At 50.2% G+C, this 16,976-nt stretch overlaps 1 protein-coding gene across 1 annotated transcript in view; it reads right to left on the bottom strand.

The window, feature by feature from the left end:
* Positions 1 to 11,472: 11,472 nt before the first annotated feature.
* XRCC5 (X-ray repair cross complementing 5) overlaps positions 11,473 to 16,976 on the bottom strand; it is a 519,003-nt gene continuing 513,499 nt past the window's right edge. The window contains exon 21 of the mRNA XM_085649958.1: positions 11,473 to 12,639. Coding sequence (XP_085506084.1) covers positions 12,625 to 12,639 — 15 coding nt within the window. The 3' untranslated portion in view covers positions 11,473 to 12,624. The remainder of the gene's footprint in view (positions 12,640 to 16,976) is intronic.

Below are 16,976 nucleotides of genomic sequence, written 5' to 3'. Positions count from 1 at the left end.
CCTTTTTTATCTTTTCGAGGGTGGTGTCAACCTCTGGCCCGAATAAATAGTTGGGGTTGACGGGCTGGTTCAGTATATTCTTTTGTACCTCAGGCTTGAATCCTGAGATCCGTAGCCAGGCATGTCGTCGCAACATGACGCTTGTGTTTATGGCTCTGGCAGCCGTGTCTGCAGCATCTAGTGCGCATTTGATGGAAGCGTTCGTTAGTAGCTGTCCTTCTCTGATGAGCATTTCTGCGCCTTCCTTGAACTGGTCAGGGAGATGTTGGAATATTTGCTCCAGTGTGTCATAGTGCGCTCTATCATAGCGAGCAAGGAGCGCTTGAGTGTTGGCTATGCGCCATATGTTGGCAGCTTGGGCGGCAACTCGCTTGCCAGAGGTTTCTAACACCTTGGACTCTTTGTCCGGGGGAGGAGCGTCACCTGTTGTTTGCGAGTGTGCCCTCTTGCGTGCATTCGCTACGACGATGGAGTCGAGTGGTAATTGTCCTCTGATGTAAGTAGGATCCCCAGGTGCTGATCTGTATTTTTTATCAATCCTGGGGTTTATCACTCGTGCCCTGGTGGGTTCTTTGAAAATGTCCTTGGCTGGTTTGAGGACCCCCTTCAACATTGGCAGAGTCTTTACATGTCTTTCTGAGGATGCAAAGGTGTCCATTAGAAAGTCATTTTCGATGGTATCAGAGTGAAGCTGTACCCCATGGTTATTTGCAGCACGTTCGATAAGAGCGTTGAACGCCGCAGTATCCTCCGTAGGAGATGTTTTTGCCCCATAGAGTTGTTGGTCCTGTGCATCGAGAGGTGCACTGGGGTCTGCTGGGTCGCCCCAAGTTTGATCAGGGTCCTGCTGGTCATCAGGGTCCGTGTCTACATGGTAGGGGACTTGGTCATCCATGTAGTCCTCCAATGCATCTGTATCGGAGCGTGTGGGGGAGAACCGGTGTGGATCCTGGTAGGATGAATGGAAGGGTTCATAAAGGAGAGGTTCCGATTCTGCAGGCAACTTCCTTTTTAGTGGGATCCTGAAAGGGTCCAACGGCGGCTCCGAAGTTATCCTTCGGTCGTGGAGAATCATCCTGCCAGTGTCGGCGTCGATGATACGTGCCGGAGACGTCTCAGCAGGTGTGACCGTAGGTTGGGTGACCCGTGTCCTGAGTTGGAACATTTTTGGGATTGTTGACGGAGGCAAGCCGAAGGTAATGTTGGCCGGCACCGAAGAGGCTGCTGGAGCTCCGATCGAACCGGAACCCGACGTGTCCTGGAGGACAGCTGTGGTTTTGCTGCCTTGCGCCGCACCAGGTCGTACTTGGGGCGCCTTCGAGGCTTTGGCACCGGCCAGGCTCGTAGAGGCGGCCGTGGATTTTTTCGGCGCCGGCGGTTCATCGAGTCGAGGTGCAGAGATCACCGTCGAAGTCTTCGATACCTGAGGCTTAGGTGTCGTCGAGGGAGCGATGCGAGACACAGCAGGCGGTACGGCCCTTGGTGTCGTTGGTGCCGGTAGCCGAGCAGGTTTGTCGGTGCCGATGGCTTTTTTCCGTTTGTCGACTCCAACGTCGCCCGCTTCAAGTTCGGCACCGAAGTCCCTCTTGGTGCGGTCGGTGCCGACGCGGTGCGCTGGCGTCGAAGGCCTCGATCCGACCAGCGCCACTTTCAGTTTCGGTTTCGGTGGAACCGGAGCAGCTTTCGGTTTCGGTTTTGTGGTAGGGAAACCAGCCTGTTTATGTAGTAATGGCTGCCGCTGAACGTCCGAGGCCGGGCCCGAGGGCGGGGCCGAAGAACTGCGGGATGGGTCTCGGGTAAGGCCCGAAGGCGATCCCTCGACCGGAGCCATAGGCTGTGGCACTGGTGTTTGAACGGTTTGAACAGGTAGGCCTTGTTCATCATTGGAGCTACTTTCTTCGGCCCCTAAGGCCTCCTCGTCGTCTCCTACCTCGGTGTCGTCTTCACCTCTGTGGAAGAGTGACTCGTCTACCTCGTCCGATCCGGGTTCGTGTTCGGAAACGGGACTGGAGGGCAAGACTTCTAATTCCTCGACGTCTTCGGCCTCGTCGAAGATGTCTGTTGGGGCCGGTGCCGCGTGCTGCGCCTCAAGTCTCGCCGCTCGTCGATTCCGCAGAGTCTTCTTGGAACGGAACCGGGCACAGGCCATGCATGTCGATTCGTCGTGGTCCGGCGAAAGGCATTTGTTGCACACCGGATGGACGTCGATGTGTGGGTACTTCGCATTGCATACCGGACACCTTTTGAATGGCGTCCTCGATTCCATCGTCGAAGTAGTCGATGGACAGGTAAATGCGAAAAAAGTCGGTGCTGAAAGTTAGTAAACTAACAGGATTGTATCGAAACCCGATCGATAAACAGTACCGACGCAAACTAAAGGCCTTTTTCCTAACTTGAGCTAAGATAGCACATCCGAACCCAATGGCGGAAAAAAACAATCTGAGGATGGAGAGGATGCCCATGCGCACTGTAGTCCAGGGGAGGAGTCACCTATCCAAGGATACTTCGAAGACTCTTCCAGGACAACAACGTGCAAACATCCGGACCCAACACTAGGCGGCGATCTATGCACAGATATGAATTCAGCAGCCCACATGCCTCGAACCTATATATATAAAATGTGTTATTGCTCCGGGGTCCCCGCACGTGGGCGGGACAATTCAGTGCTTATGACTATTGATGAGTATCCCCTGGAAGAGATTATGATTAATTCAAAACAAATGTTTGTAGCACATGCACCATAAGCGTTATGTGCCACTATCACTAATGCTACCATTGCCAGGTGGGTAGCACATTCTATTTAAATATTTTATAAGTTGGCAAACAGAACCCTTGAAGTTAAACCAAACACTCATTCTAGAGGGGAGCAACATTAGCCTTTATGTCTAATGTGTCTCTATGTGACATGTGCATAGCTGCAACATGGTGACAGACAGGTCCACTAAACACAGTTGTGTGAATATACAAACACACAAAGAGGCAGTTGTGGGACAGAGAGTGCTATGACATTTGTTTAATACTACTACCCCTTCACACTCACGCCTGTAGCGGACATAATGCAGCTTCACAGTCTATGGGCATCATTTTAATGCGCTGCAAAGAAAAAACAGTTACCTGTAAAAATGGTTTTGCAGCTTAAATTTAGCTGGTCCAAATTCACATGGGACCCTGCCACCACCCCACTGGAGTGGGATGATTTAAAAAAAAAAGAAAAAAGAAAAAAAAAAAATCTAAAATGGAGGTGATATTAGGGAGCCTTTTGGGCTTATGGCCGTTGTCACAGTGAGCCATACTGACTCTGCCTTTGTTTATGCCCAACTAGGGGAACCAGTTTGTAAATAAACGAACAAGTTATTTACCTTCGGTAACGATGTATCTGTAAGAAACATTAGTTAGTTAGATTCCTCACCTTAGAATATCCCCAGGCGTCAGGCTGGATCCGGAAAGATTTTTGTAGCAATACCCCTTGCGCGTCGGTAGGCGTCTGCGGCTCCGCGTCTGTCGTCGGCGTCGTGCGCCGGAATGACATCAGAGTACTTAGACGCCGCCCTCGCGCGCTGACGTTAGTTCTTATACATAGCTTTCCGCGCCAGGGACGCTGAGCCGTGCAAGAGACCGACACTGGTGCCAAAAAATCTAGGGCCCTGAAAGGGAGAACCTCAACCCTAGAGGTCGGTTCGCAGAACGGGGAGGCTGGGTGGGTCGGTGAGGAATCTAACTAACTAATGTTTCTTACGGATACATCGTTACCGAAGGTAAGTAACTTGTTCATCTGAAAGAAACACGTTAGTTAGATTCCTCACCTTAGAATAGATACCCCAGCAATACCAACCCCGGAGGTGGGCCTGCGAACCAAGATCACACCAGAACGTCCTGGAGAACAGAATGGCCAAAGTGGCCATCTCTCCGGACTTGGCTGTCCAGGCAATTGTGCTTGGCAAACGTGTGCAGTGAAGCCCACGTTGCCGCCTGACAGATGTCCTGCAAGGGGACTCCCCGTCACAGGGCAGTTGTCGCCGCTGTGGCCCGGGTGGAATGGGCTCTCAGCCCAACAGGAGGGACCTTTTTCACCAAGGAATAGCAGATCTTAATACACAACACGACCAAACGCGAGATGGTCCGCTTGTGCACAGCTTTACCCTTCTTAGCACCTACATATCCAACAAAAAGTTGGTCGTCCACCCGGAACTGTTTTGTGCGGTCCAAATAAAAGGACAGTGCACGTTTTGGGTCCAGACGGTGGAGCCGCTCTTCATCTTTTGAAGGATGCGGAGGCGGAAAGAAGGTGGGCAGCGTGACAGATTGCCCGATGTGAAAGGGAGTCACGACTTTAGGAAGAAAAGAAGGACGTGTCCGGAGGACAACCTTATCCGGATGAACCGAAAGGAAGGGAGGCTTAGGTGACAGAGCCTGGAGCTCACTCACCCGCCTAGCGGAGGTGATAGCCACCAGGAAGGCAGTTTTCAGAGTCAGTAGACGAAGTGGACAGTTGTGAAGGGGCTCAAAGGGAGCGCACATCAGATAAGTGAGAACAAGGTTCAAGTCCCACTGAGGAATTACGAATGGAACAGGAGGGAACATATGAGTAATGCCATTCAGAAAACGGGAGAAAACAGGGGACTTGAAAAGAGAAGGCTGATCAGAAAGCCTTAAGAAAGCAGAGATTGCAGCAAGATAACCCTTCAAGGTGCCCAGAGCAGAGCCCTGCTGGGCCAAAGAAAGAAGAAAGAGGAGAACCTCAGAAAGAGGGGCGGAAAGGGGATCCACAGCCTTTGCTGTGCACCATGCCACAAATTTGTTCCTCCGGCAGGCGTATACCGTCTTTGTGGAGGGACGCCTGGCTGCCAGAATGACATCACAGACTTCAGGAGGCAAGTCAAATGGCATCAACTGTCGCCGCTCAATCTCCACGCATGGAGGTGGAGGCTGGACAGGTTCGGGTGTAGGACCGTCCCCTGCTGCTGCGACAGAAGGTCCTCCTGAAGAGGCAGTCGTATCAGGGGATCGATGGACATACTGAGTAGCTCGGGATACCAGTACCTTCGTGCCCAATCCGGAGCCACCAAGATGACTTGGGCCCGGTCACGCCTGATCTTCTTCAGCACTCTGGGCAGAAGTGGTATAGGCGGAAAAGCGTACAACAGACCGCAACTCCACTCGCGACGAAAAGCGTCTCCGAGCGAGTGCCGCCTTGGAAATTCCAACGCGCAGAACTGCTGACATTGAGCGTTCTCTTCGGTGGCGAATAGATCTAACCAAGGCTCTCCCCACTGCAGAAAGAGACCTTGCGCCACGACCGAGTTCAGACGCCATTCGTGATCCATCATGCACCGGGGGCTGAGTTAGTCCGCTCTGGCGTTGAGAGTCCGCCAGATGTTGAACCACCAGGGTGATGCCCTGATGTTCCAGCTATGTCCAGAGGCGTCGAGCCTCCTGACAAAGGGTCCAAGACCCCACCCCAACCTGTTTGTTGCAATACCACATGGCGGTGGTGTTGTCCGTGAACACCTGCACCACACTTCCCAGAAGGGAAGGAAGGCTTTTAGTGCAAGTCGGATCGCCCTCAGCTCCAAGAGGTTGATATGGAGCCGAGTCTCCGCCGGAGACCAGAGTCCTCTGATCTCCGCCTCTCCCATATGGCCCCCCATCCCAGGAGGGACGCATCCGTCACTACGACATGCTCTGGTTGGGGTAAGGAGAGGGCCACTGACCCAATCGCGATTCGTGAGCCACCACTGCAGCTGGTTCGCAGTGCCCTCCGAGATCAAGACATGGTCGGACAGGTTGCCTCGATGCTAGGCCCACTGAAACTTCAGGTCCCACTGCAGAGCCCGCATCCGCCAACTGGCGTGAGGTACCAACAGGATGCAGGAGGCCATCAGCCCCAGCACCAACCTGACCGAAACCCAGGACAGAGGCCGGAAGATGGAAATCAGGGCCTGAATGTCCCGGACCCGCGGCTCCGGCGGATAGACCCGGAACTGCACCGAATCGAGAACCGCCCAATGAAAAGGAGCTTTTGGGAGGGACTCAGGCACATTGATGGGGCGAGCCCGCCTTCAACAGCCAGTCGTCGAGATAGGGGAAGACTGGAACCCCTGATCGGCGCAGATGAGCTGCGACCACCGCCATCCCTTTCGTGAACACCCGAGGGGCACTGGTGAGGCCGAAGGGGAGCACGGTGAACTGAAAGTGCTCCTGACCGACCGTGAACCGCAGGTAACGCCGGTGGGCCGGCAGGACGGGGATGTGGAAATAAGCGTCCTGCAAGTCCATTGCTACCATCCCGTCTCCAGGGTCTAGGGCAGCCAGAACCTGAACTAAAGTGAGCATCTTGAAACGGTCCTTCCGGAGGAAGGAGTTCACGCTCCTGAGGTCCAAGATCGGGCGTAGGCCCCCTTTGCCCTTCTTGGGAACCAGAAAGTAGTGGGAATAACAACCGCGACCTACTTCTGGACCAGGAACGCGCTCGACGGCCTCTTTGGCCAAGAGGGCCGAAACTTCCTCTCGTAGAAGATGCAAATGATCCCCCGACATACGGTGGTTCAGCGGTGGCATGGCTGGAGGGGTCGTCTCGAAGGGGAGGGAGTAGCCCCTTCGGACGATTTGCAGCACCCACCTGTCCGACGTGATGGAGTGTCAGTGGAGCAGGTGATGGCGAACTCTGCCGCCCACTGGCGTTGAATGGGCCTGAAAGCTCGGACTAGGAGGGCTTTGAGGCGGATGCTGCCGGGGTAGATGTGGACTGACCAGCACGTTGACCTCCAGTACCGCCTCGGCGGAATCCACGTCCGCGACCGCGTGCAGGTTGGTTCTGCGGCCGGTGGCTGGGCGGACGTGAGGAGATGCCCCTTCCTTGTCCACGAAAGGCACGAAAGGCGGAAGTTTGCGGCCGCGGGGCCGAAAGACCCAAGGACTTAGCCGTGGCCCGGGAGTCCTTGAACCGAGCCAGCGCACTGTCCGCCTTCTCACCAAAAAGGCGAGTGCCATCAAAGGGCATGTCCATGAGGGAACTCTGGACATCCCCGAAAATGACGTGGCGCCACCGTGGTGGAAATCGCCCGACCCAGCGAGTCCGTGGTGTCAAGTCCACACCGGCATGCCGTGCTGCATCTCGACCGTCAGCAAGTGCTTGAGCGAGTCGTGCGCCCGGGCCTCCACCGGGCACAAGGGCAGCACGTCCTCCACCGTATCCCACAGAGAGTGGGAATAACGGTCCAAAAGGCAAGCGGTATTTAAAGACCGCAGCCCCAAACTCGGGGACGAGAACAGTTTCTTGCCAAACTGTTCCAACCTCTTGGATTCCCGATCCGGAGGAGCGGACGGGAAGGAGGATTGGGAGGTTGAGGCCTGGTTAACCAGACTCTCGGGGGTGGGGTGTTGGGAGAGGAAACTGGGGTCGCCCGGAGCAGGGCGGTGGCGCCGGGCAACGTTCCGGTCCACAGGGGGAACTGTGGAGGGCTTGGACCAAGTGCCCTGTAGAACGTCAATGAGGGCCTCATTAAACTGCAGCAGAGGCTCAGTGGAGCTTGCTGTCAGTTGAAGGACCTCTGTGAGGACGTTAGTCCTCACGGCCACAGCAGGCAACTCCAGCCCTAGGCTTCGGCCGCCTTGCGCAGCACCACTAAAAAAGCTGCACCCTCCTCCGAGGCCACAGTCGGAGGAGAGATGAAGCCAGCGTCTGGCGAAGAGTCCAGACCACTGGCATCCCCCAGTTCGTCTGCCCAGTCCTGTGCAAGTTGACCCTGGAGGGCCATAGGGTTCTCAGACCCCTCCCAGTCGTCCCCGTCATCCGATTCCTGATAAACAGGAGGAACGATCGGAGCCGGACGGTAGATGAAATTGTCATCCATCGACGTCGGGTGCGGCGCCGCACCGGCGTCGGATCCGGCGCTGGGCGGCGCCGCACCGGCGTCGGGTCCGGACCGGGGCTGAACCGGGGAACAGCGTCGTCCGGAGACGGCGGCGTCGTGAGGTCGACCGGCGCCGACCGAGATCCAGGCCTGGATCCCTCGGGGACCTGCGGCGTCGAGGCCAGAGCCGTCGACAGCGCCGGGGCCGGAGTCGCCGGCACGCGAGGTCGCCCAGTCGAACCTGCGGGGCCCGAAGGCGCGCTGGCAGGCGTCGACGGCGAAGCCAGGCTCCTCATGGCCGAGAGGAAGGCACTGACCTCCGCCGGAGTCGCGTCAGTCCCAGGGACCGGCGGGTATGGGGACGGACGCGGCTCCGACGGAGCCGCGGGGGTGGAACCACCCGGACCCTCAGCCGAGTCGCGCAACCGGCGAGGGGAGTCCGTAGAGCGATGTCGTCTCTTGGACTTCTTGGAGTGCTTCGACTTACCTGAAGACCCCGACGAGCGATGACGATGGCTGCAGCTCCGCGATCAGTCCTTGGACCTCCTCCTGGACCGGGACCGAGAGCGACGCGGAGCCGAGTGCCGAAGCTCGAGAAGCTTACGGGACCGCTCCCGCCTAGCTTTAGACGTCAAGGCCTTGCAATCGAGGCACGACTCCGCATCATGGTCGGGCCCCAGGCAATACAGGCAATGGCGATGGTGATCTGTGACCGACATCAGGCGATGACAGGCCTTGAAACCAGGCCTCCTACCGGCACCAGAGTCGAGTCGATAGACCAAAAGTAGTCAAAAAGTTAGTCAAAAAATGACTAGGGGTAAGCGGATCGGCGCTCAGTGGCGCGGAAAAAAGAAGAACTGACGTCAGCGCGCGAGGGCGGCGTCTAAGTACTCCGACGACGTCAATCCGGCGCACGACGCCGCCGACGGACGTGGAGCCGCAGACGACGCATACCGACGCGCAAGGGGTATTGCTACAAAAATCTTTCCGGATCCAGCCTGACGCCTGGGGATATTCTAAGGTGAGGAATCTAACGTGTTTCTTTCAGATACTTACTACAACCGCAATAATGCATAGCATGTGAATCTAGAAGCTTCAAAAGCATTTTTACAGGTAAGTAACTGGTTTCAAATCTGTCCCTCTGGACGCAGGACAGAGCTCCACGATGCCGTCTGTTCCCATACTCCACCCCCGCAAAACAAATCCAACAGTTGCTTATTTACTAATTTTACAAATGGCTTCTTTTCAACTTCTACCTTAAAGATCTGGAGAATGTCCTTACGTCAACTCATCAGGCTACAGTTGGGATGCTACATTAGGTCCATGTTGGTTTAAAACTTGCAGTCCTCCAAGGACAAATTCCTTTAGGGGATTTTAATGGATATAAGCATGTTATTTCTATCCATCTAAGCAGAGAAAAGGATTGCAAAGACAAATGGGCGCTATATTGTAGATAAAGGAAGAAAACAATTAACCGTAACCAGTTGTGATGCATGGCCTTGGGCATGTATTGTGTTATTATATGTTTTTTCTTAACTTCATTAAGGTGGCCATTTGTTATTGACAGAGAGAAACTTGCCACCTATCAATACCTAAAAACCGAGGAAGTAAAAGTGATCGAAAATTAGTCTCCAAAAGTTTCATTTTAGCAGGAACAACACTGCATGACTGGGGTTTTATGCCGAAAAGACCCAGCTGTCAGCATTACATTGGCTAGGGTGCTTCGTCATCAGTGAAGATAAACTATGTTGCTGCAGACACTATGCATTTTACATTATGTGCCCTGCTCTAAGAAGTTTCACCAGCTGGAAGAGGAACTCCTGGTCTTTCAACACAAGTAGGAACAGCTTAGACCGAATGGCCTTATAAGGTGAGCCAATACCATTGTCAGTGTTTTTGTAAAGATTCTTGGTGAATACTTTATTCCAAATAGTCATAATTTGAACTGGTACTGAACCTCCCATCTTTACAAGCCTGAAATATTTTCTGTGGACTGGATGCCTGAGAATGTAGGTGTCTTTTAGATCTACTATCGACATGCAAGCGTTTTCCTCTAGTAATGGCATAACGTCACTTTTGTATTTTGATGAATCTGTTCACAAAATCAGGGTCAATATTCGTTTCTATGCTAGTTCAGGTTTTGGGATTAGGAAGTCTACACTGAGTGCACCCCGGTGTTTCTCTCCAGCAGAGGTACCTCTATTAGATATTTTTGTAGTAACTCCTGTACCTGCTGCTGATGGACATGTTGAGTTTTTTTGTATACATTTTTTACAGTATCCATGTTAAAGTTCAGCATCCAATTGTCTGAGGTTATGAAACCTAGGTGCTTAGCAACATTCAATACCAGCACCCTCTACTGGTATTGAATGTTGCTGGGGCTGTGGCAAAAAGTCATTCTGTAGAGGTGTAGGAAAATGTTACCTTTTGTTTTACCTCTGACAAGAAAAGTTATTTTGGGTGGTGTGATTGATGCCACTGAGATGTTCTGTAAAACCGCCCTCTGAAGCTTGTCCCTGGAACTTGGAGGTATTCATAAGGGTAGACTGACCTCTTATCTGCAGAACCCCTTCCTCTTCGAACGGTTCGCAACGCTCACTGCTTTCACCATACGATTTGCCTTTTTATTGCTTTCCAGCCACTGGCCTTGGGCAGGATTGAATGATTACCTGTGAAAGGCACATCTTTGAAAGTCGCCAGGATCTGAGTTTTGAAACTTTAGATGCGCAAAGCCATTTTTGGGGCACTGTAGCTTTAGGATTGGACTTCTTGTGAGTACACATATGAACCTCGATGTTGTGATATGCACCTTCTTGGGGGTCAGAATCTGAAAGGTGGTTCCTATGAGCCCCTTCAGCAGCCTCTAAATCTTCCTTGTGTCAGTACGCAGGGCTCTGTGACGTCAGAGATAGTACGGAACCAACACAAAGCCACACGGCACCACAACAGCACTCGGAATCACTGCTGAAGAAAACTTTACAGATCCAGTCTGGTGCCTGGAGAGTACTCGAAGGCGAGGAATAGACGGCAGATAGAGGTATCCATCAGAACGAAAAGTTCTTCTGTGGTTAAAGGCGGTCACTCACTGATGTTTTGGAGGAAGGTGATTACTAGCAAGAAGGCCATCTTTCGTGACAAGAACTGTAGATCACAGGAGTGGCGGGGTTAGAAGGGTGGACCCATGAACTGTGTGAGAAATACATTTCACTTCCACATGGCAGCTGGAGGCATTTTTGGAGTTTGTAGGGGTGGGGTGAGTTGGAGTTTGCAGGTGTGAAGCACTGCTGATTTTGTTACTGGGGGGTCGATATTGCAGCACCGCTGTACTCCATAAACGACCCTTTAGTTTCAAGCAGGGATGCAAGTAAATATTGCTGCGACTAGAAAAGGTGCCACCTGAAAAGAACTCCCTTAGCCAAGGCTCTGAGTGAATAGCCAAGAGGCAGTAGATATCCTGAAATAAGACACTTTACCAGCTAGAAAAATGGATTCAGTGTGAAGAATGATGATCAACTGTGCTGATAAAATTCAAACCCACTTCCAGTCGCGTTCATCTGGAGGAATTCTCAGAGTATAGTGATTTCAAGAGGCTATTTCTGAGATTCTAGAGAAAATGTGCTCAGTTTTTCCAACATTTTATTGTAAATGTCTATTCTTGGTACAAAATATTATTTAACTGCAACTAGGGAAATACAATGCGAGTAAAAACATGTAAACAAACATGGGATTTGCATTCTGGTCTCAACGATTGGCTGCTATCTAACCCCTCTGGAGAAACCCTCCTGATGCGTACCACATTACAACAACTCATACTACTATTTGGGACACTCCACACAGGACAAAGCATAGAGTCTGGGCTGATTTACTTCACCCATATTTCTCTAGCTTGTGTAATATTCCTATATAGCGTGACCCTAAGGCCCAAGATAAATACTTAGCCGGAAGGTTAATAGCCTTAGTTGTGTTCTCTTTCCCTGATGCAGCACTGGTATGGTAAGCAAGGGTCAAAACAACAGACGTTTTGCTGGGAGAGGTAAATGCAGTCTAGGAATTACTGCCTGGGCAAGGGGCTGGAATGAGGAGACAGGCTGCTGAAAGAGTCCTTCAAATAGCCACAGTTAAGGCAGAAATCAAGCACACACCAGTAATCAATCCTGGTATGGTGGCAGTGTGTATTCTGTACAAGTACAGACAGGACAAGGGGTTCTGATAAGTGCCAAGTCTAAATATGGCTTGTGTGTGGGGCTCCCAGTTTGTTAAACAAATGCCAGACAATAAGTGCCACCCAGTCTAGTAAAGACGAAAGGCAGAGCGAGTAACTGAGACTGAAGGATTTGCTGTCAACCCACCATTAAACAACATGTACACAGCATTGCACTCTGGTCCTTACTAAGAGGACAGGTGACCCCAACAAAGAGACTGCCTCTTGGGTACAAAGCAGGAAACGTGCTTAGGTGAACTTGAGAGAATCTGTGAACCTACAGTGCCATAACCAACAACCATCCTGAACCGCCATCCTTCTCTGGCCTACCGAGGGAATCATAAAGGCAATATGTGATTTCAAAGTTGCATGAAATAGAAGAGAAAGGAAAAATATAGTTTTCAGCAGTCCAAAGCTATCAAAAGCCATGTAGAAGTATGTGGGTGCTCGAGCACTGGAACACGCTTCAACGACTTCTTCAAAGCTCCTCTGATGTGATCCCCAGGCTTCTGACACTACCACAGAGGTTCAGCATCTCATCTTTGGGGATCCGAGACACGGTAGCACAGCTTACATCATGTCGAGCTGCAAATATACAAGAAATACAATTAAAGAGACACAAACTGCTGCTTTCAGATGGCAGGCAAAGAGCAATCATTTATTTATTAATTTGAAGGTTTAATGAAGTGCTACACATTGTTGTACGTATGCACTCATCTATGTATGTGTCTGTGCTGAACCTTTTGCAACTAGGCTGTGTAAGTCGTACCTCGCCCACAAACAGGAAAAAAATTTCCTGCAGCCAAGGGACAAAAAAAAAAAAAAAAGGGATATCGTGACCATACGCAGATAGAGCAGTGCAGGTAAGAATAAACTCAGGGCCTGATTTCAATTGTAGAGTACAGCTTTACTCCGTTAGGGCAATGGAGTAAACCACTACATCGCTTTGACAGAGTACCTTTCCTCCACTTTTAGAGATATCCGCTGGCCAGCATATATCTCTAGTCATTGGCCGTCACAGCAGTTCCTGTCAATGTGCTACACATTTGACGTTTGGATCTATCAAACATGACAGTGGAATGTCAAACTTTTAAAAAAAAATCTTTGTAAAAAACAAAATCTCAAAGCAGGATTTTGTTTTTAAAAAGCAAAAACAAATGAGCCCACCACAATATGGTGTGGGGAATCATTATTTTTACTCTGCCTCACCGAAGGGTTTTACTTGGTGGTGAACAGAAAAATAAAATAAGTCAACTCTAAGTTGGGTGGATGGTGTAATATGTAAACCTCCAATGGCTAGTACTCTGTTTGATGCGTATGTAAGCGACTGAAACGGTGTAGGCTCTGTCAAGTTCCACCTGCCTGTAAATCAGGCGGACGGACTGATGGTTTGGCAGAGAGGGCAAGTGACTTAGTACCCCCTTCACCAAACTCTAAATCAAACCCTCGGAGTCGGTTCTAAAGGGGAAACAGATATACAGGCAATAAAGGGCCTGAAAGTGGGGATCCTTCGAGGAGACAGACTAAGAGCGGGCTGGTCCAGAATGGAACTTTCTCCCCACAGACATATAGCAATGACCATTCTGGCATCTATTCAGGGGACCTGAGGGTAATCGTACAAGCAACACAGCCTGGGCGGTCTCTCTGTGTCTGCATTATTAGGGTACAATACTCTGAAACTATTATATTCTGTATCAGTACCTCTGTAAAATCTAATTTACTCTCTAGTCAGAATGCAAGGAGCTGTTCACTTTTAAACATGGTAGGACAAACACTGCTCTGCTTTTCCTCCTCAAAGGATGAGCCATGAGAGTCAACACCTTCTCAACATGGTGGGCATATCACCTTGCTTCATACATCTATCGCAGTTTCTTAACAAAAGCTAAGTGGTTCTTATAGCTGAGAGGAAACGAAAATCCCCCCCCACAGGATTTGTTGTGCAGCTTTGCTCTCATCATGCATTGGTAAAGCCCCCAGAAAATATTATTTTACAAATGTTTCACTCCACTCAGCAGCGAAAACAAAATGTCAAAGTTTGGAGCCATTTAGGAAACCATAATGCTTATATACTCAAGTTCTCCCTTCTCTACTTCTCTATGAAAATGATGTCATGCATCTTATTTGTTTCTTTTTTAGCATAGCATGCTGGTAGCCATTTAGTTCCTGCAATTATTTTACCCAGGTTTTCTCCAAGCATGGTAAACTTTAGTCCAACCATATGAACTATGTTGTCATGATACTTCACTGTCCAAGGTCAGATAGAAAGAGGAACATATGTGAAGCCCAAGGGCTCTGTTGCAAAGTAAATAATCTTTGGTGTCAACAGAGTCTGCCTGTACTGATGATCTCTATTTTTGTTCTCTGGAATAAGACTGATTGGGCGACATCTTATCATCTGCCACTTTCACACTGTGACTGAGAGCAAAACCGTGAGCTCTTAACCCGGGGTATACAACAGTGCCGGTGGTGCTCTAGTACAGATCAGGAAGAAGAAACAGACTGATCAGCACACTTGGAAACTGCCAAGTCTCTTCCACAGCAAGTCTTGGTACTGTATTTATAACCGAATAATGAGCCCCACATGACTAGGCATGGTAAGTAGCCCCAGATAAAATTAAATAAGAATAAAAAACAGGGTTAGAGTGACAGAGAAGTTCGGATTGTTTGGCACCTGGGAACCCGTTGCAGGAGTGCTTAGTCAACTGTACCTTTGAGGGCTCTTCTGAACATGGAATTCTAATAGGTTAGGCTCGGAGGGCATGTGGGTGCAAATAGCAGTACATCTAGGAACTGAAGGAATTTTTAAGTTCGTTCTTGGGTTAGATGTGTGATGCAACTTGGGTACCGCCCAGCAGAGCCAATTTGTGGCCGATGGACCTTTCCCCAATGGTCAAGACAAACAGTCGTGAAAAGAAATAACTTGAGGGAGATTTAAAGAACCATCTGATCGCTTTAAGCCCAAGAGAAAGACTGAAGGATGGGCATCAAATGGTGGGCTGCTGCAGTGCAATGCTGCAACGCCTAAACTCACGGTCCTGGTCACTTGCTCCTCAGTTCGCTTCAACTGTTAGAAGATAAAGGTACTTAAATTTGGTAACGATCTTTCTGGCGGATGCATACGATTATTCCGCATCATAAAGCCTTCTTTTGGACTGCCTTGCCCTTCTTGCTTCTAAATACTCAACGAAGAGCTGGTCAAGCTCCCATGGTCGATTGATGTGTTAACTAACCTCACTCAGAGGGTCTGTCCAGTGTAGTCTCTAGCATTGCTTGGTAGGGTAGGGAGGAGGAAAGAAGGTGAAAAAGGTAATAGATTACCCCAGATGGGAAGAGGTCAACACCTTAGGCAGGAAAGTCACTTTAGTCCTCAAGACGAATTTGGATAGAAGCATGTGAAAGGTGGACAAATAAACAACAAATCCGACATGCTGAAAATTCTCGCCAAAATAATGGCAACAAGACAACAGTTTTAAATGTTAGCAAATGTAACTGGCAACTGTGAAGGGTTCAAATATTTCCACCACCAAACAGGTCAAAACACGAGTCAGATTCCATTGGGGCATCACAAAGTGTGTACATGGAAACATATGTGTAAGTCCCTGCAAGAACCTGGCAACAAGCAAGGGTTCCAACAAGGATGGCTGATTGTGAATTCAAATAAATCCAGAGTCAAAATGTAGCCTTTGACATTGCCCTCCGCACAATCTTGCAGGGCAGCAACAGAGCAAAGCCTATCACTTTCAACAGATGTGCTTTCAGTTCATCTACATCTTGCTTTGCACATCATGTGATACATTTGGGAAAGGATTGGGGAGAGGAGTTGGCCTTACGGCTAGGGCGGTTGACCCCGAATCTGGGGAACTAGGTTCGAGTCTCGGCAATGACGCTGAACATCCTGTGATTCTGGGCACTTAATCTCCCCGTGCCTACCAAAAAAAACGAATGTGTCCTCATGTAATGCAACTGGTGCTATGTAAAGCGCTCTTATACCCGATTCGGGTCAAGCTTGCGCTATATAAAACTCTGTAAAATAAAATAAATCGATTTCACCTTCCTGAAAAACCTGTTGTGGAGGGGCAAAAAGCTGACAGCAGATCGTCAAACAAATAAGGCGGCAGGAGATAGGAGCTCAAGTGTCACCTGTTCAATCTCACAGGAATGAATTTGGAGGCTCTGGAGGTTGGGGTGCAGAACCTGTCAATCTCAATGGGAAAGGAGGTCCGCTCTGAAAGTCAAAAGGAGGCCAGGACACGGGGAGATTTGCAATAGGTCTACATTCCACAACCTCCTTTTCTAGCCTGGGATGATCACAATGGCTTGGGACCGGTCCTGGCCTTCCTTCCTCAAGACCAGAGGAATCCAGGCATGAGAGGAAATGTGTAATTAAGGGATAAACTCCCCCTCAACCGAAACGTGTTCCACAATGCTGCCTGCAACTGGTACTGGTGAGCACAAAACTGCTTGCCATTTGTTAACATGCACACTGTGCAGCAGTCAACATTAGCAAAGGTGTTCTGGACCACCTCCGGGTGGAGATGCCACTTGTAGCTGGCAAGATGAAACAGTCTCAAGTAGTAGGCTCTGGAGTTCAAACAGCTTGCCAGATGGATGGTAATTAGCGAGACCCCCTGATCACACGCAGAGGCCCATAGTATCAGAGCTTCCTGGCAGAGAGGCAGAGGCCCCACTCCACACTGCTGGTTGACATACTACATTGCAGCGGTACTGTTCAAGAAGATCTGAAGAAGCAAAAGAAGGAGAGGAAGTCAGGTGAACTTACAATTATAGCAGAATGATATGAAAAACATGCTCCTCTAGAGACTAAAGTCTGTTACTACAGCGGTTACTACTGGAAATGGTCAAAGGGACATCCTTGGTGTAAGGTGCTCCTCTAGCGAGCACCATCTCAATTGCGCAGCAGT

The sequence above is a fragment of the Triturus cristatus genome, chromosome 3_2 (genome assembly GCF_964204655.1).
Source record: "Triturus cristatus chromosome 3_2, aTriCri1.1, whole genome shotgun sequence".
Classification (NCBI taxonomy): Eukaryota; Metazoa; Chordata; class Amphibia; order Caudata; family Salamandridae; genus Triturus; species Triturus cristatus.
This window is presented reverse-complemented; position numbering and strand designations above follow the sequence as displayed.